This window comes from Nomascus leucogenys, chromosome 22a (genome assembly GCF_006542625.1).
Source record: "Nomascus leucogenys isolate Asia chromosome 22a, Asia_NLE_v1, whole genome shotgun sequence".
In the NCBI taxonomy this organism is placed as follows: Eukaryota; Metazoa; Chordata; class Mammalia; order Primates; family Hylobatidae; genus Nomascus; species Nomascus leucogenys.
The window spans coordinates 48,691,788-48,714,514 of record NC_044402.1 but is presented as its reverse complement, the minus strand read 5'-3'; the positions used below and the strand labels follow the sequence as shown (position 1 = coordinate 48,714,514).

The 22,727-nt window shown below is 41.4% G+C and overlaps 1 protein-coding gene and 2 non-coding genes across 3 annotated transcripts; all 3 read right to left on the bottom strand.

Moving 5' to 3' along the window:
* Positions 1-6,847: 6,847 nt before the first annotated feature.
* On the bottom strand, positions 6,848-6,921 carry TRNAT-AGU. Its single transcript has one exon. It is a non-coding gene; the product is annotated as a tRNA-Thr (tRNA).
* Positions 6,922-11,454: 4,533 nt separating this feature from the next.
* TRNAH-GUG lies at positions 11,455-11,526 on the bottom strand. The gene has a single exon. It is a non-coding gene; the product is annotated as a tRNA-His (tRNA).
* A 10,545-nt stretch (positions 11,527-22,071) lies between these two features.
* On the bottom strand, positions 22,072-22,549 carry LOC100589309 (histone H2A type 1-H). Its single transcript, XM_003271946.4, has one exon. The coding sequence runs from the start codon at positions 22,497-22,499 to the stop codon at positions 22,113-22,115; it is 387 nt and encodes a 128-aa protein (XP_003271994.1). The 5' UTR covers positions 22,500-22,549; the 3' UTR covers positions 22,072-22,112.
* Positions 22,550-22,727: the final 178 nt, after the last annotated feature.

Genomic DNA, 22,727 nt, shown 5'->3' with positions numbered 1-22,727 from the left:
TTATATGGAGTAGAAGGATTACATTGGAAATGGAGAGAAAACTGGTTTTTCCACTGCGGGAGGAAAGTTGTGTTAGTCTATTTTGCATTGCTATCAAGGAATATCTGAGGCTGAATAATTCATAAATAATAGAGGTTTATTTGGCTCATGGTTCTGCAGGCTGTACAAGCATGGCACCAGCATCTGCTCAGCTTCTGGTGAGGCCAAAAGGAGCTTTTACTCATGGGGAAGGTGAAGCAGGAGCAGGCGCCTCATGGTGAGAGAGGGAGCAAGAGAGAGAGAAGGAAAGTCCTGGTTTCTTTTTAAAGTCCAATCTGAGATTCCTTGTGAGAACGCTCAGGTTGAACAACCAGATCTCTCACACGAACTCATTACTGAGGAGAGGGCACCAAGTCATTAATGAAGGATTTGCTCTCATGACTCAAACACTTCCTCACAGGCCCCAGCTCCAACATTGGGGATCATATTTCAGCATGAGATTTGGAGGGGACAAACATCCAAACCATGTCAGAAATCAACTGAAACTGTACTGGACAATATAGAATTTGCGTGCCTATTAATTAACAAAAAACTGTAAAATAACTCAAAGATAATAAAAGGCTAGAACCTGATATCCCAGAAGCATATGCTGTATTTAGACGATGCATGGTTTTCCATTGAAACAAAATTATTTTCTTACAGACTTCCCCTCTTTTGACCAAAAATAATCTCAAAAGAATATTCTTGTCAAAAAAAGAATAATATTCTTCATCATAAAATAAGAATGAGGTCATTAATTTGACCTGATTACGTCTGTGCAGCATATAGGCTGTCTTAAGTTTGCTTTGCTGGAAGTTTTCACAAGGAATCACAGATTGGACTTTAAATAAAGACTCTTATTATTTGTTTTCCTTATTAGTCGCTTGTTCAGAAGCCAAGAACTCATGACCAGCTTTAACCTGCAGTACTTGTAAATTTGAGTGAATACCTCTCTTCTCAAGGTTCCTAAAACATTCTGAGTTTCTTGGGCCTGCCGGGAAATGTCCTTCTATAGACACTCACTTAGAAGGCTAGGAACACTGCAAACCAGGTATCAGGTTAGTTTCCTGGAGATTGCTTTGTAAGTCTCTATAACGTCAACCTTACTTTCTTAAAAATGTCTGGTGATACCTGATCAAATGAACACCATTTTCAAATGTGACATTTGAGGCAAAGCCTTTGTTGCATGACCAGTGTTTCCAATTATGTCCTAGTGAAAAAAAGGACAGATTCTTATTGAACCTGTGCAAGTATCTATAATGCCATGAAAACAAGAATACTTAATAAGAGTTTCCCAATTTTAGAGGGGTCAGGTAGGGACAATAAGATATTTACAAATGTTTAATTTTAGTTTACAAAAGCAAAGTCTGCTAAATTGTTATGAGTAAATGGCTCATAATATAGATCGCTTAAGAGGAGAGGCCAGGCGCAGTGGCTCGTGCCTGTAATCCCAGCACTTTGGGAGGCCGAGGTGGGCGGATCCTTGAGGCCAGGAGTTCAAGACCAGCTTGGCCAACATGGTGAAACCCCGTCTCTACTAAAAATACAAAACAAAACAAAACAAACAAAAAATCGGCCAGGAGCAGTGGCTTATGCCTGTAATCCCAGCAATTTTGGAGGCTGAGGCGGACAGATCACGAGGTCAGGAGATCGAGACCATCCTGGCCAAGATGGTGAAACCCCGTCTCTACTAAAATACAAAAAATAAGCCGGGCACTGTGGCGCGCGCCTGTAGTCCCAGCTACTCGGGAGGCTGAGGCGGGGAAATCGCTTGAACCCGGGAGGCGGAGGTTGCAGTGAGCGGAGATCGCATCACTGCACTCCCAGCTACTCGGGAGGCTGAAGCAGGAGAATCACTTGAACTTAGGAGGCGGAGGTTACGGTGAGCCGAAGTTGTGCCAGTACACTCCAGCCTGGGCAACAGAGCGAGACTCCATTTCAAAAAAAAAAAAAAAAAAAGGAGAGGAAAGAGAAAGAGCTTTTTTATACATTCAGAAAATAGAACACTAAAAAGACATCAACAATATTCTAAATATTAACTACAACCATCCCTCATAAATTCATATAGTTCTAGGTAATTAATTCCGGCCCCACTGGATCTCCAGTTAGCAGTTGTAAGGGTAAATGAAAATTATGTTCTCCATTCATGTATGGCAAAGTGCTTATCTCTCTCTTTATAGAGTTTCCTTGTAGACATAGTGAGTCTGAGTCCTTATGCTAATCTTCAGCAGAGATTAGTATTTTTAAAGATTAGGCCAGGTGCAGTGGCTCAAACCTGTAATCTCAACATTTTAGGAGGCCAAGGTGGGAGGATCGCTTGAACCCAGGAGTTTGAGATCAGCCTCTGTGCAACATAGTGATACCCCATCTATAAAAGGAAAAAAAAAATGCTTGGACGTAGTGATGTGCACCTGTAGTCCTAGCTACTTGAGAGGCTGAGATGGGGAGGATCCTTTGAGCCCAGGAATTGGAGAATTTGGGGCTGCTGTGAGCTATGATCATGCCATTGTTCTCCAGCCTAGGCAATAGAGGGAGATCCTATCTCAGAAAAGAAAAGAAAAAAAAAAAAAAAAGATTAAACCCAGTCTCCAGATTTTGCAATGTAGGGCTATTTCCAAGCTGGTGGACTAAATAAACTTTAGATATGTAGAAAAGGTAGCTCTAGAATTAGGTCAGTGGTCTCTCTCAAAGACGAATGGGAGAGTGTCATGAGGTGCAGCTCTTTGCTTTTCAAGGAGTTAAGAGGAATTATTGTTCTTTTTTCAGCTTTGCTACATAAAATGAGTGAGATTTTGTTCTAATTTTGTCATCACCTTTATGCTGTCTTACATACATATGCATCTGTTAATGCACACTCAGTAAAAGATGTTCTTTCTTCTATTGGTACAGAAGGGTATTTTTGTTGGCAAGATTATTTTATTTCCCTAGCACATTCTCATGAGACCATGTGTTTCTTGACTAGAGTTTGGAAATGCTGCCTTGGTAGAATGATATGGTCTTAAAGTTGCTTAAGTGATGCCCTCAGAAGCCTGTACCCAAAAGTACCTGGCATAGTCTTTTTCCATAAGGCTTTGAGAGTTCTTTGTTGAAGATAAAGCACTCTGGCCTATAGCTAATTGCAAGGGCTTTCAATGCAGCATCAAAGTAAAACAAAATAACTATATGTAGATGACAAAAGACTTGAAATGGTTATAGTTAATTTATTACTTATAATTTTCAAAAGTGAAAGATCTGGCTGGGTGCGGTGGCTCATGCCTGTAATCCCAGCACTTTGGGAGGCAGAGGCGGGTGGATCACCTGACATCAGGAGTTTGAGACCAGCCTGGCCAACATCATGAAACCCCGCTTCTACTAAAAATACAAAAATTAGCTGGGCGTGATGGCACATGCCTATAATCCTAGCTACTCGGGAGGCTGAGGCAGGAAAATTGCTTGAACCTGGGAGGCAGAGGTTGTAGTGAGCCGAGATCACCATACTGCACTCCCGCCTAGGTGACAGAGCAAGACTTCACCTCAAGAAAAAAAAAAAGTGAAATATCTGATGAGAGTTCATAATAAGAATAATGACATTAATAAGGAGTTTTGGCTTTTCTGTGGCATGTAAGACAAGACAATAAAGCCAATCCAAAATAAATTTTAGACATAATAGTTATGAACATACTGATTAATTATATTTTCAAAGACAAGAGTAGACATTGCATTTAATTTATTAAAGTGGATGAACATAATCTTTACAAAGAAAAAAGTCTTAAGATACAACATGATATACCACAAATATATTACCATATGATAAGATTATGCCAAGAATATATCAATAAAGGCTGGTGCAGTGGCTCACACCTGTAATGTCAGCACTCTGGGAGGCTGAGATGGGAGGATCGCTTGAGCCCAGGAGTTTGAGGTTACAATGAGGTATGATCATGCTACTGCACTCTAGCCTGGGTGACAGAGTGAGACCCTGTCTCCAAAAAAATAAAAATAAAAACATAAAAAATATATTAATAATATCAAATGGAGATTTGGTAAGCTTGGAGTAAGTCCTACAATATTTGCATATTAATAAAACTCCATAGGTAAGTGATGCAAATCTCCAGTTGCAAACCACTGGCCTAGAGATGCTAAATTCAAATGAACAAAGTAAAGTTGTGACTAAGTTAACATTTAAATAAATAACTGAAATTATGGCTTATTGCATCTTGTTTAATATCAAATATATAATAATAATAAATACAAATAAAAATATGTGTTGTGATGGTTTGCATTAGCCAAGTTTGTATTTTTAGATACTTAAACCTTGAAGACACAGTTTAATCAATTCCTTATAAGGTTTTCAATAGCAGCATTCCAATTCGCATGGTCCTTTAAATATTAGTCTTCTGAGAAGTGAATTGATGGTCACTGGAGAATTAAAACAAAGAGCAGAAAGCTTTTGAGATGAAATGCTCTGTGTGAAGAATGTTCTGCCTGCTCTAGAGTACAGAAAATTATTTAAAAAGTCATTAAAATATATTTCAAGATCTGATTTATAAATCAATATCTTTAAAAACCAAAGCTACTGCTCATAAACTGTCAGATATTTTATTTTCAAGTGTTTGTTTTTGTTTGTTTTGTTTTGTTTTTGCTTGAAGGCTTTTTTTTCTGAGACAGTCTCACTCTGGCACCCAGGCTGGAGTGCAGTAGTGTGATCTCAGCTCACTGCAAACTCCGCCTCCTGGGCTCAAGTGATTCTCCTACCTCAGCCTCCCAAGTAGCTGGGATTACAGGCGCACACCACCATGCCTGGCTAATTTTTGTATTTTTAATAGGGATGGAGTTTCACCATGTTGGCCAGGCTGGTCTCAAACTCCTGACCTCAGGTGATCTGCCCGCCTCCCAAAGTACTGGGAATACAGGCATAAGCCACCAAGCCCAGCAAGTCTTTTGTTTATTTATTTTGGTTTGTTTTATTTATCTTATCTTACTTTCTTGATTGTCTTGCTTTCTTGAATTCCTTTTAATCATTGTCTTTCTAAGAATATTTCATGTCACTCCTCTATAAAAATTCTTCACTGAATCTCTGTTATTTTGCAAAGCTTTAAATAACATTGACACCATATATTCTGTGTCATCTTCTGTCATTCCTCTTAATTTACTTCTCCCTTCTTTCGTAAATGTAACAGGGGGAAGGGAGAATTCTACTTCCTCATCTTTCAAAACCAGGCTGTGAGACAGTCTGCAAATATGTTAATAATGGAGGAAGCTTCCTTTCTTTTCTTTTCCGTTTCTTTTCTTTCTTTTTTTTCTTTTTTGAGATGGAGTCTGGCTCTGTTGCCCAGGCTGGAGTGCAGTGGTATGATCTCAGCTCACTGCAACCTCTGCCTCCTGGGTTCAAGTGATTCTCCTGCCTCAACCTCCTGAGTAGCTGGGATTACAGGCACATGCCACCATGCCCGACTAATTTTTGTATTTTTAGTAGAGATGGGGTTTCACCATGTTGGTCAGGCTGGTCTTGAACTCCTGACCTCATGATCCACCTGCCTCAGCCTCCCAAATCCTCACGCTGGGATTACAGGCGTGAGCCACCGCACCTGACCTGAAGCTTCCTTTCAAAGTGTGGGTTGAGTTTGGAGTAACTGACAGGTCTCAGGTAGTGAGAGTTTGGTATGTGATTTGTGTGTTCCACTTAATATTTCAGACAGAGGTTGTTTAGGGCCACTTAACTGAAATGTACCTGAGAACATATTTGTTCCTCTCTGAGCTTTTAGTAAGCGTAGAGCAAGAATAACACTATAACATGTAATATATAAATCTTAAGATATTTTCAGCCTTCTTTGAATTTAGTTTGCAAGAAGGAGAGAATACTGTAGTATTCAAGTTTGTATTTTTAGATACTTAAACTTTGAAGACACAGCTTAACTAATTGTTTACAAATTTTTCAATAGCAGCATTCCAATTTTCAGGATCCTTTAAATATCAGTTTTCTGAGAAGTGAAGCTGAGGCTTGTGACAGTCTTTTTCGCTCACATTCCTTTGAAAGTAGGTGGGAGAGAACTGCTATGAATAAAATGAGAAAGCAGAATTCAGATTTACTCTGAAGTACAAATGATTTCAGGCACAGTGCAGGACTACTTTTACAGCAGTGAAAAGACAATGACTCTGCTGGAACTCTGATAATAACCTTTGAAATCTCTTTAGATAAAACTGAGAAGCCTAATGAGTAGGCCAGTGCTGTAGAGGGTACACTTTAGTTTATGAACTGCAATGCCACTTAAGATTCAGGAAAGTCTTCATTCATTTGCGATTTATTTCCTCAAGATATAATTGAGGCCCTAGATCCTAGATGCACAAATAAGACAATTTTTAGGGTCATACAAAACCGAAATGGTGAGAATAGAAATTGCACCATTGCTCTCTTGTTTTCAAAAATCAAAGTGAATCAGACTCCAAACAAAACGCCATGGCTTATTAATTATTTGCCTGACACTGATAATCAGAATCTGTCATGTAGCTGAAAATGATGACTATCAAGGTTAAGAGGCTGGAGACTGAATGTCTACAACAGAATTTGAAATGTTACTCTCTAATATGTATTACAAGATTTTTTTTTGTACAACTTGTATATCCCCAGTCTTACCTGTCATCAGCAAACCCATTGCTTTTTACCAAGAGAAACTTTATTCATTTTTCCCTTCATCCCAACCCTTTCATACTGTGATACAGTTACCTGGCAAGGGACTCTCCATAACTGTGCTAATCGCTCAATACAGATTTCACAACCTATAAATTCCTTAATGCATTTTCAACATATGTATTTGCAACATACTATTGAAAATATAAAATTGAACAAGTAAGGCCCCGCTGGGATTCGAACCCAGGATCTCCTGTTTACTAGACAGGCGCTTTGACCAGCTAAGCCACAGGGCCCCTCTTGGGCATATGTTCAGATATATCGTATTTATAACATTTTTGTGAAATGTATCAATTTGCCAAAAGTTTATTTAATTTTGTGACAAAGAAAGCACATCTGTGTTTCTGAACCAGCAACAAAGCAGCAATTCCAACACTAAAAAAAATACTTTTCTTCAATGCAAGGTTTCAGAATTTATTTCAAATTGAAATGACTGAAATTTCTATTTCATGGTGACTATCTCCCCCTACAGGAAATATTGGATATCGCAACATATTTTTAATTTATTTCTCTGTTCGTGCATTCATTTTGTCCACAAATGTTGAGTCATTACTGCATTTCGGGTACTTTTCTAGGTATTGGAGATGGAACATTGAATAAAATAGCAAAATTTTCTTCCATTGTTGGATTTATGTTCTACAGGGATATAAAAAAGCAAATTTTTAAAATTTGCGGAAAACAACAACAAACACCCCAAAACAAACTAACCACCTAAAAAAATCCAACAACAAACAAAAACACAAGTGATATGAAAACCAAGCTCTCTACCGCTGGGTTATAGAACCCACGACACTACCTTCTGAGCTAATTCACTGCAATTGAGTAAAACCATTATGCTTCACTACCTTCTGAGCTAATTCACTGCAATTGAGTAAAACCATTATGCTTCCTTCTATTTTATCTAATCTGGCACAAGAAAGTGAGCCTAGATGAGGACACAGTGATGCCGTAGAGATCTGTGGTCACCCTGCTTCCCACTTACCCAGACTAGGCACCTTGAGACCCTCTGTTTCAAAGACAGCTTTGGTCTCAACAGGAGGTCTGCTGTTAGAGACAATGAGTTAGGTGTACACAGGGAGTTCTCCTGGGTGGATATCTTTGCTTCTGTCATAGTCTTGTTCTGCTCATTTGCCTGCTGGGTTAAAATAGACTCAATTTCTAGACCCACATAGATTGTAAAACTGCGTTGATGATGCAGAGAAGTAGAGAACAAAGCAGAGTACGATGTGATAGCCCTCACAGGATGCTGTGGGAACCTCTCACTTGGGCCTCACAGAGCTGCATGACCTTTTATCTAAGGTTCTATGTTGGTTTGATGAATGCAGGAGTCATGGAATGTTTAGATGAATGCAGAAGGAGTCATGGAATGTTTAACTGAATGCAGCTTAGCATGGGGAAAAGCAGATGAAACCAATATCCTGAAATATTTAAATAACTGCCTGGTGCTTTGCATATGCATTCATTAAACATCCACAAAATGCAAGACTCTGGAAAGATGAGAAATTACTTAGGTTGAGGTTGAGTTTTTATTTTTTAACCAAGGCTGTTGTTGCTTCTGATTTATTTCCTGTGGGTCATGAGCTTCTACTCACTACCTAGCTAATCACAAAGCCAGGATATACCAATTTTTCAGCTTTCTTGGCTGAGGTTTTTTGTGAAGTTTAGTTATTTATTCCCTGACTTCTGTTTCTCACTGACAGGTGTTTCGTAAATCTTGCTATGGTGTAAAACCCTGGAAGAAAAGCCCTTTGTTTCTCCTTTAGGAAATCTTTCCAAGATACGAGCAGACGTTTTCAACATAAAGTAGGTGCTGGAGTGGTGTGGCTACAGATAGATTGCTGCACTCTTGAGAGAAATTAACACTACCAAACCGCTGCTTAAAGTGTTTCATCTGGATTTCTGCTGACATTAGAAGGAAAGTTCTTTTCCTGATTCCCTGACTTTTGGGGCTATTCTTTCTAGAACCTACCTTTTCCCACAACATTTGTGTCTTCCCTAAACTTACGGCCTATCATAGCAAACATTTTGGCCAACATCCGCCTTATAAAAAGCCTTGCTCAAATCTTCAAACAAGCCTCAGTCCTGAAGACAGACAAAACTCTTCTTGTTATTGTTAGAACTATCTTATCAGCATCAAAGAAGCAGAGGATTGTAGTCAAGTTAAATAGATGCTGAGTCTGGTACCAGTCTTTGCAATATTACTACTGCATGAAGGCCTTCCACCACTTAAGTAGCAATGATATTTATTTATTTAACTTTAAAAATGGCTTATTTTATCATTTTTTTTTTGTTTGTTTGTACCTTACTGAGCTAGTGCCATCATGCATCTAACACCCTTAAATCTTTAGAACAATTTTAGAAGGTGGTAACTTTCATTAACTTCCATGGAGAGATGAGAATGATAAGACATAGAAATGTTAAAAAGTCATTTCAAGACCATGAATGCCATAGGTAGAGTAAGACAGTTTTCTTTCTGAAAATGTGGTTGGCAGACTGTGTAAGATACTTCCATACCAATGTTAGTGCATTCATAAAATGCAAGCTTTTAATCTCACAATTCCCCTGTTTACTTTATACGAGATTTCTAGCAATGCTCATTCAAAGCTGCAAAACATTCTTGTGAACCAGAGAACTTCACACCTCTAAGATAAACATGTGCTTTGCACCGAATATCATATGGTACACACCAAGCAAGCTCTCTACTTTTCTAGCAAATCATATAGCATGGGTTTTATCGATCCCTATTACTCACTTGTCACTACAATTTTATTCTGTAATAGATCTAGGACCCTAGCTCTCTCACTAAGAGGTAGCCTCTGAGTTAGAGTCCATAGATTTCTGCTACTCAGGCCAGTAAGATCTGAAAAAATGTGTTCTGGAGAATTGCAAGATCAAAACGTTTATTGCTTTAGCAGTTTTATCACTCACTTGTGGCAAAATAATTGACAAGAACTGATCCTTTAGGGTCAATACATACTTAATCCCTGTCTTCACTCTTGTAAGACTGAGTCAAGATAAAATAGACTAAAAAGAAAATTGAAGTGGAGTGTGATACAAGTGAACATGAATAACCACTGTGAATGGTATTAAATTACTGAGAAGAGGCCTAGAACCTAACCTGTTGGAGAGATGATATCCTACAGTATAAAGCAGCTCAGCTCAATTACACTATCTCTGAGTTTCAGAATCCGTGTCAGTTGGATGGACAGTTGGAGAAGAAATGGGGGCTATTTTAGCCCCAAGAAGGAAAGAACAAATCTCTTTTGCTGAAATTTTTGATAAGTTGCTAAAAGTGTGAGTATTCTTTTTTTTTTTTTTTTTTTTTTTTTTTTTTTTTGAGACAGAGTCTTACTCTGTCACTCAGGCTGGAGTGCAGTGGTGTGATCTTGGCTACTGCAACTTCCACTGCCTGGGTTCAGGCAATTCTCGTACCTCAGCCTTCCGAATAGCTGGGATTACAGGCCTATGCCACTACGCCCAGCTGATTTTTGTATTTTTAGTAGAGACGGGGTTTCACCATGTTGGCTGGGCTGGTCTCGAACTCCCGACCTCAGGTGATCTGCCCACCTCGGCCTCCCAAAGTGCTGGGATTATACAAAGTGCTGGGACTATAGGCATGAGCCACCACGGCTGTTTGAATACTAACCATCCACCAGGGCCAGGAGGGACGAAGTGCCATTAATGTGTTCTCAGAGTACTGTGCTGCTAACTAGAACTGGGCTCATGGAAGTGCCTCTGGGGATCTGCCTGTCTCCAGCCACCTCCTACTGGTCCCAGGTAGCACCAACTACTTCTTTCCAGCCACCTCCCTATCTCAGATCAGCTCTCCTCCACTCCCGCCTCACCCAGACTACTTGGCCCTTTAGAACTCATTCTAGAAACTGGACGGGCTAGAAATGGGGGCTGTTCTTCTGGGCCATTATCACCCCCTCCCAAATTCCTTCAATTATTCAAATTTCTTTAATTTTCTCCAGACGATCAAAGGTTACAGTTTCTCAGCATTGGTCCAGCTAGGATACTTAGAAACGCGTGATTAATAATTTGTCTTTTGCGGCCGGGCGCGGTGGCTCACGCTTGTAATCCCAGCACTTTGGGAGGCCGAGGCGGGCGGATCACGAGGTCAGGAGATCGAGACCACGGTGAAACCCCGTCTCTACTAAAAATACAAAAAATTAGCCGGGCGTGGTGGCGGGCGCCTGTAGTTCCAGCTACTCAGAGAGGCTGAGGCAGGAGAATGGCGTGAACCCGGGAGGCGGAGCTTGCAGTGAGCCGAGATTGCGCCACTGCACTCCAGCCTGGGCGACAGAGCGAGACTCTGTCTCAAAAAAAAAAAATAATAATAATAATAATAATTTGTCTTTTGTGTTTTAAGAAAGATCTCCACAACAAACCTGGATCCCCTTTTGAACAGTCCTTTCCTCATGCCTACCAGTGTTTGAAAGTAAAAGTTTTCCATTAAAAAAAAAATTATCTCAGTTTCTTCACATACAGCCAATGCCAACAAGACTGTAGGGCTTGGGTAGAGTTGGGAAGAGAATCTTTGGAGAGGGAAAAAAAGACAAGGCAACAAACCTAGACACTCTCTGGTTGGCTGACTGGTTGGGGCACCATGATGAATACTAGTGTTTTTTGTGTACAGATTAGATCATGAGTCAATTCAATTTTGCAAGGGTTTTTCCTAGACCGTCTCCACTCCAGCACGTTGAAAAATTGAGGCGACGTCAAGGTACTGCCCAGTACGTTGAAAAATTGAGGCAACGTCAAGGTACTGCCGTGACTCGGATTCGAACCGAGGTTGCTGCGGCCACAACGCAGAGTACTAACCACTATACGATCACGGCACGCCACCAGAGGCCGCTGCTTGTGAGGCTCTTCCTTTGCTCTTTTCTCAGGAACGTCTATTTTTTGTCATCTAAAGAATGGTGCACTGTCTTCCGTCCCTATTTACACACCTACCCAGTTTACTTCCTTATCCACTCCCGGTCCCCAATATTTTGCTTATGGCAAACAAGCCAAAGTTAACACAAATTAAGTTTCACTATATGGAATTTTCCCAGCGTGGTGGTTGTTTTTTGGGGTTGGTAATACTGTGCTTGTAAACTCATTACTCTCACTTCCATCTCCAACCCACGCATGTTTCTTGCTCAGTTTAGCAGTATGGTCCTCAGATCTTTGGCAACAAAAGGAAGAGGGCGCTGCTTTGAAGTGGACCTGCCGGATCCCATTTTTTTGCCAAACTAGTCAGAATCGTTGGGGGCTTGGCATGGAATCTGGCATCTCGACAGGTGCCAGAAGTGAATTTCTCAGCACGAGGAAATATGTGGCTTCGTCCTGACCCAGGTACCTATGAGAAGCCAGTGAGGCGCTGGAGCACTCAGTCTGCCCACCTGAGCCGTCAGGAAATGTCCGGCGGCGCTCGCACCTCAGAGTGAAACTTCTTTCTCCCTTTCATACCTAGTTTGCCAGAAGGGGGAGATAAGAGAGTGCCTCTCCTGGGGCTCCAAATCTCTGTGGGACTTCCCTCCTGCCCCGCTTGCTGTTTTAGGAACGTAGCCTCTAGAGTCAAGGTCCTGGTCGTGTTTTCCCCTTGATACGAAATGATTTTCTTTCTGTAAAATCATTCTGGTCTTAAACTCCTGAACTCAACTGATCCGCCCCTCTCGGCTTCCCAAAGCGCTAGGATTACAGGAGTGAGCCACCGCGCCCGGCCTCTTCTCTTTACCTGGTTAAATTTGTTTAATGCTTCAGCTTCAACTTAAGGAAGCTTTCAAATCAAGGAAGCTTTTCTTGACCTCCAGTCTCCACGCAACACATGGTTCCTTGATTTTTTTTTCCTTCCCTCCCTTCTTTCCGTCTTTCCTTCCTTCCTTCCCCTTCCTTCCTTCCTTCCTTCCTTCCTTCCTTCCTTCCTTCCTTCCTTCCTTCTTTCCTTCCTTCTCTCTCTCTCTTCCTTCCTTCTCTCTCTCTCTTCCTTCCTTCCTTTCTTTTATTTCTTTCTTTCTCTTTCCTCTTCTTTTTTTTTTTCTCAGAGTCTCGCTCTGTCGCCCAGGCTGGAGGGCAATGGCAAAATCTCGACTCATTGCAATCCCCAACTCCCGGGTTCAAGCGATTCTCCTGCCTCAGCTTCCCGAGTAGCTGGGATTACAGGCGTAAGCCACTACGCAGGGCTAATTTTTGTATTTTTAGTAGAAATGGGGTTTCACTATGTTGGCCAGACTGGTCTACAACTCCTGACTTCAAGTGATCCACCCGCCTCGGACTCCCAAAGTGCTGGGATTACAGGCGTGAGCCACCATGCCCGGCCACTTGATTCTTTTTCACTTTTCCTTTAGTGCTCTTATATCAGTTTGTAATGTATAATACCAGAGTTATTTGATTAATGTCAGCTTCCCTCCTCCTTCTCCATATGCCTCAAGACGAGGAGTATCTATTTTGTTCAATAATCTATCACTAGGGCTCCCCATTTGGTAGGTTCTTTATCAACATAGTTTGGCTGCAGAATGAATGAATGGATGGGCAGAGATTACAATCCAAAGCTCTATGAAAGCAACTTCTCCCAGCAGCATCTGGCCCAGTTCAGCAGGCTTGCCTTTTGACCTTTGATGGGAAAAGATTGGTAATAATTTAAAGGAAGGTTGAGAGGTCAAGACAGGAGTATTGCTTGAGGCCATGAATTTGAATCAAGTTTGGGCAACATAGTGAGACCCTGTCTCTACAAAAATAAAAATAAAAAAATTGAGCCAGGCACAGAGGTGCATGCCTGTAGTCCCCATTACAAGGGAGGCTGAGGCAGGAGGATCACTTGAATCCAGGAGTTTGAGGTTGCAGTGAGCTATGATTGTGCCTCTGCACTGCAGCCTGGGCTACAGAGCAAGATCCTGCCTCTAAAATAATAATAATAAATTTAAAAACGAAGGGAGTTCAAAATTACCCCTGCAGCTATCCATAATAAAGCTTCTCAGCAGAGCCAAAATAATGTGCTTAATTTCCTAAAATTTTCTTTATCTCCTTTCCTGTCTGGATTACACAAAAGTATTCTAATTACTAAAAGGTTTACTGAATGAAGAATTACCTGTTTCCTAGCATTATTATTATTATTATTATTATTTTATTTTATTTTTTGAGACAGAGTCTCGCTCTGTCGCCCAGGCTGGAGGGCAGTGGGGTGATCTTGGCTCACTGCAACCTCCGCCTCCCGGGTTCAAGTGATTCTCCTGCCTCAGCCTCTTGAGCAGCTGGGACTACAGGCGCGTGCCACCATGACTGGCTAATTTTTTGCATTTTTAGTAGAGATGGGTTTTCACTGTTTTAGACAGGATGATCTCCATCTCCTGACCTCATGATCCGCCCACCTCCGCCTCCCAAAGTGCTGGGATTATAGGCGTGAGCAACCGCGCCCAGCCCTAACATTAATTTTTTTGATCAGGGAAGTGACCTAAGGGCTTTCTCAGTCTCAAAGACATGAGCTCCATCAAAGAAAATGCAGCCAATAAGAAGGAAATGCAAGCTGCCTCTGTCTCAAGACTCTTGAGTTGGATCTTTCCTTTTCCTTTGCTTAGGGCCTTCCCCAACCTCATTTAGAAAGCTGCTGTGAATGAAAGTGCTTTTCAGCATTTTCTGCTGGGATGTTTTTGGAAATTGGGTTGATCTGCATGTGCTTCTCCATAAAAAGAGAGAAAAGCTGTATCTTTGATGTCATAGGCCTAGAAAAAGGCCTCTTTTGTTGTGCTTATTTTGGAAGGCCATTTGGAAGATTTCATCTGACACATTCACTACAGGGATTCTGGGAAGAATGAGAGACAGGCTGGCACAGTTGAACCTACCAGTTCTACCGTTACCAATGCCATGCACTCTTCTACTTCTGAATTTCTAAATTTTCTGTAAGAAATAATTAAAAACCCTCTTTCTTTCAAGGGCATAGTTCCAGCAATATTTTCCTCTTTCTCCTGTATTAAAAAAAATTCTATTTGATCTCTATAGGATCTTTCATATCAGCATTCAAAGCTGCTTTTATTTCTTTCATCTGAAAGAAATGTTCTCTTGCTTTCACTTTTCCTTTCAGCTATTGACAGTACTGTCTTTCAGTTTATAGTCATATTTCCTTGAAATGTCATCAAACCCATGTCTTATTTCTTTCATCTCATTTCTTTAATATGCTCCTTCATTTTGCTTTCTTCTCCAACACTCCACTTAAACTGATCTTTTACATTTCACTAGTTGAAATAGCTATGTTAGTCCTCAACTTATATGATTTCTCAACACTATTTGATACATTGGATTTCTACCTCCTCTTAGAAACTGCTATGGTCTGAATGTGTTCCCCAAAATTCTTATGTTGATAGTTAATTACCAATGTGATAGTATTAATAAGTATTAAAACAGTGGCCAATATGTAGAGCCATCTCTCCATATCCAGAATGCACATGTCTGGGAGTCAAGAAGTAGAGGTGTGAGTGGCACTTCTCATTATTACTCAGTGATCCATTTGGACAATTTTGTATCCTATCCCTGTGACCTTGATTGAGCTCTGAGGGAACGAGTGTCTTTGTGCCCAGTGGATAAATGTTTCCACTAGGGAGCATTGTCACCTTTCAAATCAACTGAAACCTGAAAACTGCTTCTGGCCATTTTAGTCTTTTCATGCCACTGAACCAATATGCAGGGAAAAGTGTCCCTCTACTTGGAGTGATTGCTCCCAGTTTCTAGGAGGTAGTTTGGTGTCTGCTGTACAGTGGAGGTTAAATAAAACAACAAACAAACAAACAAACAAAAATTACTAATCCAGGAAGTCTCTAAATGTTTTTTGCCCACAAGCCATCGTCAATTAAAAATTGTGACAATGAGATAAAAGATCATGAGGACACAGATCCCACAGGAATAAGGGCATATTTTATACTACCATGTAAAGAATTCAGCCAACATGCTGACAGAAGTCAGGATAACAAGAAATGAATTTTATTTTTATTTATTTATTTATTTTTGAGATAGGGTCTCATTTCATTGCCCAGGCTGGTGCCCAGGCTGGGGTGTAGTGGCATGATCATGGCTCACTGCAGTCTCAACCTCCCGGGCTCAGGTGATTGTCCTACCTCAGCCTCTCCGATAGTTGGGAGTACAGGCATGCACCACTATGCCTGGCTAATTTTTTGTATTTTCTGTAGAGTGAGAATCTCGCCATTTTGCTCAGTCTCATGTTGAACTCCTGGGCTCAAGTGATCTGCTCCCCTCGGCCTCCCAAAGTGCTGGGATTACAGGCATGAGCCACCACACCTGGCCTAAGAAATGAATTTTAGAAGGAAGCTGTGATTGCTAACCTAAGCCTTATGATCATCTACAGAAGCAAGGTTCATAACAGCTTTGTATAATGTTAACTAAGTACTTCTCACTTTTTACCCCAGTACATTCTAGGAAGGTGACAACTAACATTTTAGTTTTAAAGTAGGATTATGAACAAACTGGCATCACCCCCGTGAGCTGGCTGTGATTTCACAAATTCCATGTTGGAATGCAATGCAGAATTTTCACTTGAGAAAACGACAGTACATGCCAAAGGACAAAAGGGATGGACTGTGCTAGATATTTACTTTTGCCAGCCTAGATACACTGTCCTCTCCTTTTTTTTTTTTTTTTTTTTGAGACAGAGTCTCGCTCTGTCACCCAGGCTGGAGTGCAGTGGTGCAATCTTGGCTCACTACAATCTCCGCCTCCCGGGTTCAAGCGATTCTTCTGCCTCAGCCTCCCAAGTAGCTGGGATTACAGGCACCCACCACCATGCCCAGCTAATTTTTGTATTTTTAGTAGAGATGGGGTTTCACCATGTTGGCCAGGATGGTCTCGATCTCCTCACCTTGTGATCCGCCCACCTTGGCCTCCCAAAGTGCTGGGATTACAGGTGTGAGCCACCATGCCTGGCCCACTGTCCCCTTCTTTCATCCTGTGTCCCTAGGAGGCTGATTTATACATGAATTTGATCCTTGTCCTTTGGCTTCTGGTCAAATTTGGCTGATGAAAAGTGAAAATATGTCAGAGAAAGGAAGGAGTTTTTTCTGTTTCCAGATTTCCTTTCCTCCCATTGCCCCTTTAGGCCTAGGTGTGGTAATTACTTATATATGGTATTAGCTTCAAAATACTGCACTATCTCTTGTGGCTTCCTAACACCTTGCTCACTTCTTTGTCAATCTTCAAAGCACCCAATTGGTGGTGGTTGTTGTTGTTTGTTTGTTTGTTTTTTGAGACAGAGTCTTGCTCTGTCACCCAGACTGGAGTGCAGTGTTGCAATCTCAGCTCACTGCAACCTCCGCCTCCCAGGTTCAAGGTCCTCCCTCAGTCTCCTGAGTAGCTATGATTACAGGTGCCCACCACCACGCCTGGCTAATTTTTTTGTATTTTTAGTAGAGACGGGGTTTCACCATGTTGGCCAGGCTGGCCTCGAACTCTGGACCTCAAGTGATCTGCCCGCCTCCGCCTCCCAAAGTGTTGGGGTTACAGGCATGAGTCACCGCGTCAGGCCCAAAGTACCCAATTTGAAGGACTCATCTCTTTCCTGATGGGACACTGGCTGACATATTGACCTCTTTTAGCTTATATGCTGCTGTGTTTACAGATATTAAATGAAAATACAAACAAGATATTTACTTTCAAAATATAATCATTGACATGGAGTTTAAACCCATAAGAACAGATGATCTTAACCAAAAGGCTGAAAACACTTGGGCTTAGCCAAAAGGCTGAGAAGCGGTGATGACATGGAGTTTAAGCACCTGATCTGGGCTGGGCGCGGAAGATCATGCCTCTAATCCCAGCACTTTGGAAGGCTGAGGCCAGCAGATCACGACGTCAGGAGATTGAGACTGTCGTGTCTAACACAGTGAAACCCCATCTATACAAAAAATACAAAAAACTTAGCAGGGCGTGGTGGCACTCGCCTGTAATCCCAGCTACTTGGGAGGCTGAGGTAGGAGAATCACTTGAACCCAGGAGGCGGAGGTTGCAGTGAGCAGAGATCGCGCCACTGCACTCCAGCCTGGACTACTGAGCAAGACTCTGTCTCAAAAAAAAAAGAACCTGATCTGGTAAACCCAGAAGGCATAACGAGAACTAGGAATAAGAGAATACCTCACTGAGGAGGTGCCATATTATGAAAACTGAAGAATGAATAGGAGTTACCCAAGGAGAGGCTGGTAGGACAAACACTCTGGGCCTAGGAAATCGCAAGTGCAAAGCTACGGGAGTACCAGATAGAATCAAACAGGCCAATCCTTGAATACACTTTCTAATTCCAGTCCGTTAATTTTATTAAATCTTATAGTTTCAAGTAAATTACAAAATGCACTGGTTTCTTCAAAAAGTGCAATTTTGCTGTGAATAGAAAAAAGCTTAGCAATTCTGCTGTGAATAAAGTTAGCTTTTAATAAGTCAAGCAATATCAACAACGTACACCAGCAATTTTACCTCCTTTTTTTTTTTTTTTTTTTGGTGTTTTCCTTTGTGTGATTCCAAGGCATATTTGTGATCTCAAGTTGATTTACTGATGGCCAGTTCTGAGTCCAGATACCAGTCAGCCTTGTAAACAATCACTATTCCTCCCAGGTGTTTACTATTACACACAGAATCTAGCTTCCCAGATAAGTGAAGCCATGTCAATAGTTAGCCTGATATAAAATTATATTATTTTGTCCTTAGTTAAGTACCCTCATTATCCATAATCACATGTGTTTCCCATATTTTGTCATTGTTAATTATTTAAATCATGCAGCTCCTCTGGGATATAAACCTTCACATATTTTTAGATGTGACTTTACTATTTTGATTTTACCAGAATTATTCCTTACAAGGAGTGCATGACAACGACTCCATCTGTAATAGGTATGAAGATGAGGGGGAAGGGCGGAACTGAGGAAAAGCATGTATGTAGGCAATTTAAAAATTGTATGTGTTTTAAAAATATATTTTTTAAAAGTATATATTTTAAGTGTGATTCCCATTTTCAGGAATCTTTAGCTATTCACTTTAAACTATTGTAAACACTGTTTGAATAATTAAGTCCAGTTTTATTCTTTCTCATTTTGTATCTATTAATTCAAATATGATCATGATACTCTTCTGGTAGAACCTTTCAACATCTCCCTTTAACAGTTCTTACCCAAGTTTCTATATACCTTAGACTAAAGCACATGAGACCAGATAGTTAAGAGAAGGCAGTTATGTGTGTGTTCCATGTTGAGTAGATAATATTCTGATAGCTTTTTCTCTTACTAATTGAGAATCTGATTGGATAAGTAACACCACACTTTCTTTTCCAAATTAGAGTCCAAACAATACCCACCTCAAAAGGTTGTGAGAAATAAATAAGCACATTCATATTGCATATGTAGCCCATAAGTGGCTGGCACCAAATATCTCTTCTAGGTGTTTTTTTTTTTTTTTTTTTGAGATGGAGTCTCACTCTGTCACCCAGGCTGGAGTACAGTGGTGCATCCTTGGCTCACTGCAACCTCTGCCTCCCAGGCTCAAGCGATTCTCCTGCCTCAGCCTCCCAAGTAGCTGGGACTACAGGCAGCTGCCACCACGCCCGGCTAAGTTTTTGTGTTGGTATTACAGGCATGAACCACCACACCCGGCCTAAAATGTGTTTCCACCTGGTTTCGAACCAGGGACCTTTCACGTGAGACTAATGTGATAACCACTATACTACAGAAACTCATTCCATGGTTTTTTTTTTTAAAGGTTTCCTCTCCTCTCCTTTGAGCCTCAAATATTCATTCTGAAGTTTCTTCAGTATGGAGCAAAGCTGGATTATTTCTCAGTTTGGGAAAAGTGAAGAGATTTGCTGAATCTGGGGTAGGAAAAGTCAGTGGAAGAATCTCCCATTTCCTTTATAATTGTTTTCTATCACCTTCCATGTGCAACGATTGAGGCATTTAAAGCTCTTACAGGAGTATATCAAACTAATAAAGATTTTTAGAAAGTCTGTACATTTTCTTATTTCTCTAAAAAGAAAAGACCCCCCCCCCCGACCTTTAAATTCCCTGATGAAAGTAATTACAGGCTCATGCCTGTAATCCCGGCACTTTGGGAGGCCAAGGCAGGCAGATCACCTGAGGTCAGGAGTTCGAGACCAGCCTGACCAATCTGGTGAAACCCCGTCTCTACTAGAATTACCAAATTAGCCGGGAGTGGTGGCACATGCCTGTAGTCCCAGCGGGAGGCTGAAGCAGGAGAATCGCTTGAATCTGGTAGGTGGAGGTTGCAGTGAGCCGAGATCAGGCCATTGCACTCCAGCCTGGGCAAGAAAAGGAAAACTTCATCTCAAAAAAAAAGAAAAATGAAAAAAAAAAGTCAAAGAGCAATACCAGCTATGCACTTACGCATGCTAAAGTCAGTCTCCCAGATACTATCATAGACCTTACTTAACATTGATATTTATATTCATGTTAATATATGTCATAGACATGGAAATACACTGCCCAGATCCTCCTTCCAGGAAGGGCTTGCAGCCCAACTGCAGAGAGCACAGTTGGCAGATAAACACCAGCTGTTAGCTTCTTCAGTGTTTGCCTCAGCTGCAGAGCTCCTCCCCACTCAAGGCTGCATCCTTCCCGAGGACAGTCCTCATTCAGTGACCCACAAAGGAGTTAAAAAGGGTGATCTAGAGCCCCTTTGGCCCAATGTGGGGGCAACTTGACAGGCATACTGGCTCCAGAGCTCTCCACTGGGTTGGTTGAGCATTTGTCTGGCCTGTATCATAGTCTGACATTTTCCTTTGCCTAATCCTATTTCCTTCACCCCTTCACAGATATTGAGCCCTAATAAACATTTTGCATCCCAAACTCCATCTCAGCATCTGTTTATCGAGAACTCATATGTCACTACATTATAATTTCTTGTTCTGCATCTCTTGCATTTCTTTTTCAATTGGGCTTCTGCAATGCAAAGACTGGGAGTAGCAAACAAATCTATGTGTATTGAATTATAAACTATGTCCTCTTAAATCTTTGTGAAATACAAAGTTAATACTACTTTTTGGTGTCTTTTTTAAGTGGCTTGAATTCCACAGAGAAAAAATAAAGATGTATACATGTAATATTTCAATTAATATATATCCTCTCCCCATAGGCATAGAGAGCATAATGGGGCCCTCCATTTTAGATAGGAGATAAACAAAGATGACCTCTTTATAGGTGTTACTTGATCAGAGACCTACATAGATTGAAAAAAAGTGAGAAAGGTAGTTATCAGGGGAAGAGGGAATTTAAAGTGCAAAGGCCTTAAGACATAAAATGTGTTTGGCATTTTGTGGGAATAGCCAGAAAGCCTTGAGGCTATGAAGTAAAAGCAGGCAAGTAATATCAAGAGGGGATGGAGGGGGGGAGGAAGGAAACTCATAGGGCTTCCTAGGGTAGGTAAATTAATGTGGACAAGCAATCAAAAGCAATAGCAATCTTGATTTAATAAATTTGATAATACAAATTAGCCAGACAGAAAAAACTATGTTGTATCCTAAGCTACTACAAGAGTGCATTAATACACCTGCTCCAAAGAAATGGGACTAAGGATTTACAAATATGGGATTCAGTAAATTCTGCATCCCGTATTCTCCTCCCATCGGAATCAAATTCTGATGCAAATGAGTCACTAGATTTTCATCACCTGGGTGAATTTACTCTTAAGAGATAGACTAATCAGGCTGCCCTTTCTTGCCTTTCAAGAATACTTAGAATTGCAAAATTTGCCTTTAAAGAGTGGTGAGTATATCCCATTTTTATGGCTGTTTGACAACACTATTAATGTAACAGAATTATTACACTGGAGGCCGTGCGCTGTGGCTCACGCCTGTAATCCCAGCACTTTGAGAGGCCGAGGCGGGCGGATCACCTGAGGTCGAGTTCGAGAGCAGCCTGGCCACCATGGTGGAACCCCGTCTCTACTAAAAATACAAAAAAACTAGCCGTTCCTGGTGGTGTGTGCCTGTAATCCCACCTATTCGGGAGGCCGAGACAGGAGAATCGCTTGAACCTGGGAGGTGGAGGTTGCAGTGAGCCGAGATCGCGCCACTGCACTCCAGCCTGGGTAACAAAGACTCCATCTCAAAAAAAAGAAAAAAAAAAAAACAAAAAAACCCCACTGGAATTAGTAAATAGATTTCAGGGATTTGTACGTTTGATTTCACTTGTCACCCCTGCTGAATCAGCTTCTCCGGAGTATCCTACAACAACTTGTGGGTCCTCATTGCCTTCCAGTGGGTTAACTTACATTTAAAAACATTGTAAAGAGTTGCTCCAGCCCAACCACAAAGAAGCGCTTTACAATGTTATCTAGTGAAGCAAACATGAAGTGAAACAAACATGACTGTGTCCAGCTTTCTCTAGGACAGTGTAGAATGGCTCTGAAAAGAGCCTTTGTTTTTCAGTTTTCACAACCTCGCTCCTTATTTGGCCTTATGGTGGCTCTCAGATTTCTTAGGCAGCAGCACGGCCTGGATATTGGGCAAGACACCACCCTGAGCGATGGTGACTTTGCCCAGCAGCTTGTTGAGCTCCTCGTCGTTGCGGATAGCCAATTGGAGGTGACGCGGGATGATGCGGGTCTTCTTGTTATCGCGGGCCGCATTGCCAGCCAGCTCCAGGATCTCAGCGGTCAGGTACTCCAGCACCGCAGCCAAATACACCGGCGCGCCAGCCCCAACCCGCTCGGCATAATTACCCTTGCGGAGCAGGCGGTGCACTCGGCCCACGGGGAACTGAAGCCCGGCCCGAGAAGAGCGTGTCTTGGCCTTGGCGCGAGCTTTGCCGCCTTGCTTGCCACGTCCAGACATACTGGTCACAACTTACTAAGAGTAGTCTACGAAAAGAAAGTGGAAAGGCAGCGCCTTTTATAAACACTATTGGGCGCGAAAAAGAAGATATGTCATTGGTTAGGGTTGTAGCTTAATTTTAACCAATGGAAGTACGTATTTTGGATTTGCAGATTGGGTTGATTGGGTATAACTAACCTCTGACGTCACCCTAATAACCACCAATCAGATACAGGACTTTAACTCTTC

Excerpts from the sequence above, each read along its gene's own strand:
- LOC100589309 (XM_003271946.4), bottom strand. The coding sequence starts at position 22,499 with ATGTCTGGACGTGGCAAGCAAGGCGGCAAAGCTCGCGCCAAGGCCAAG.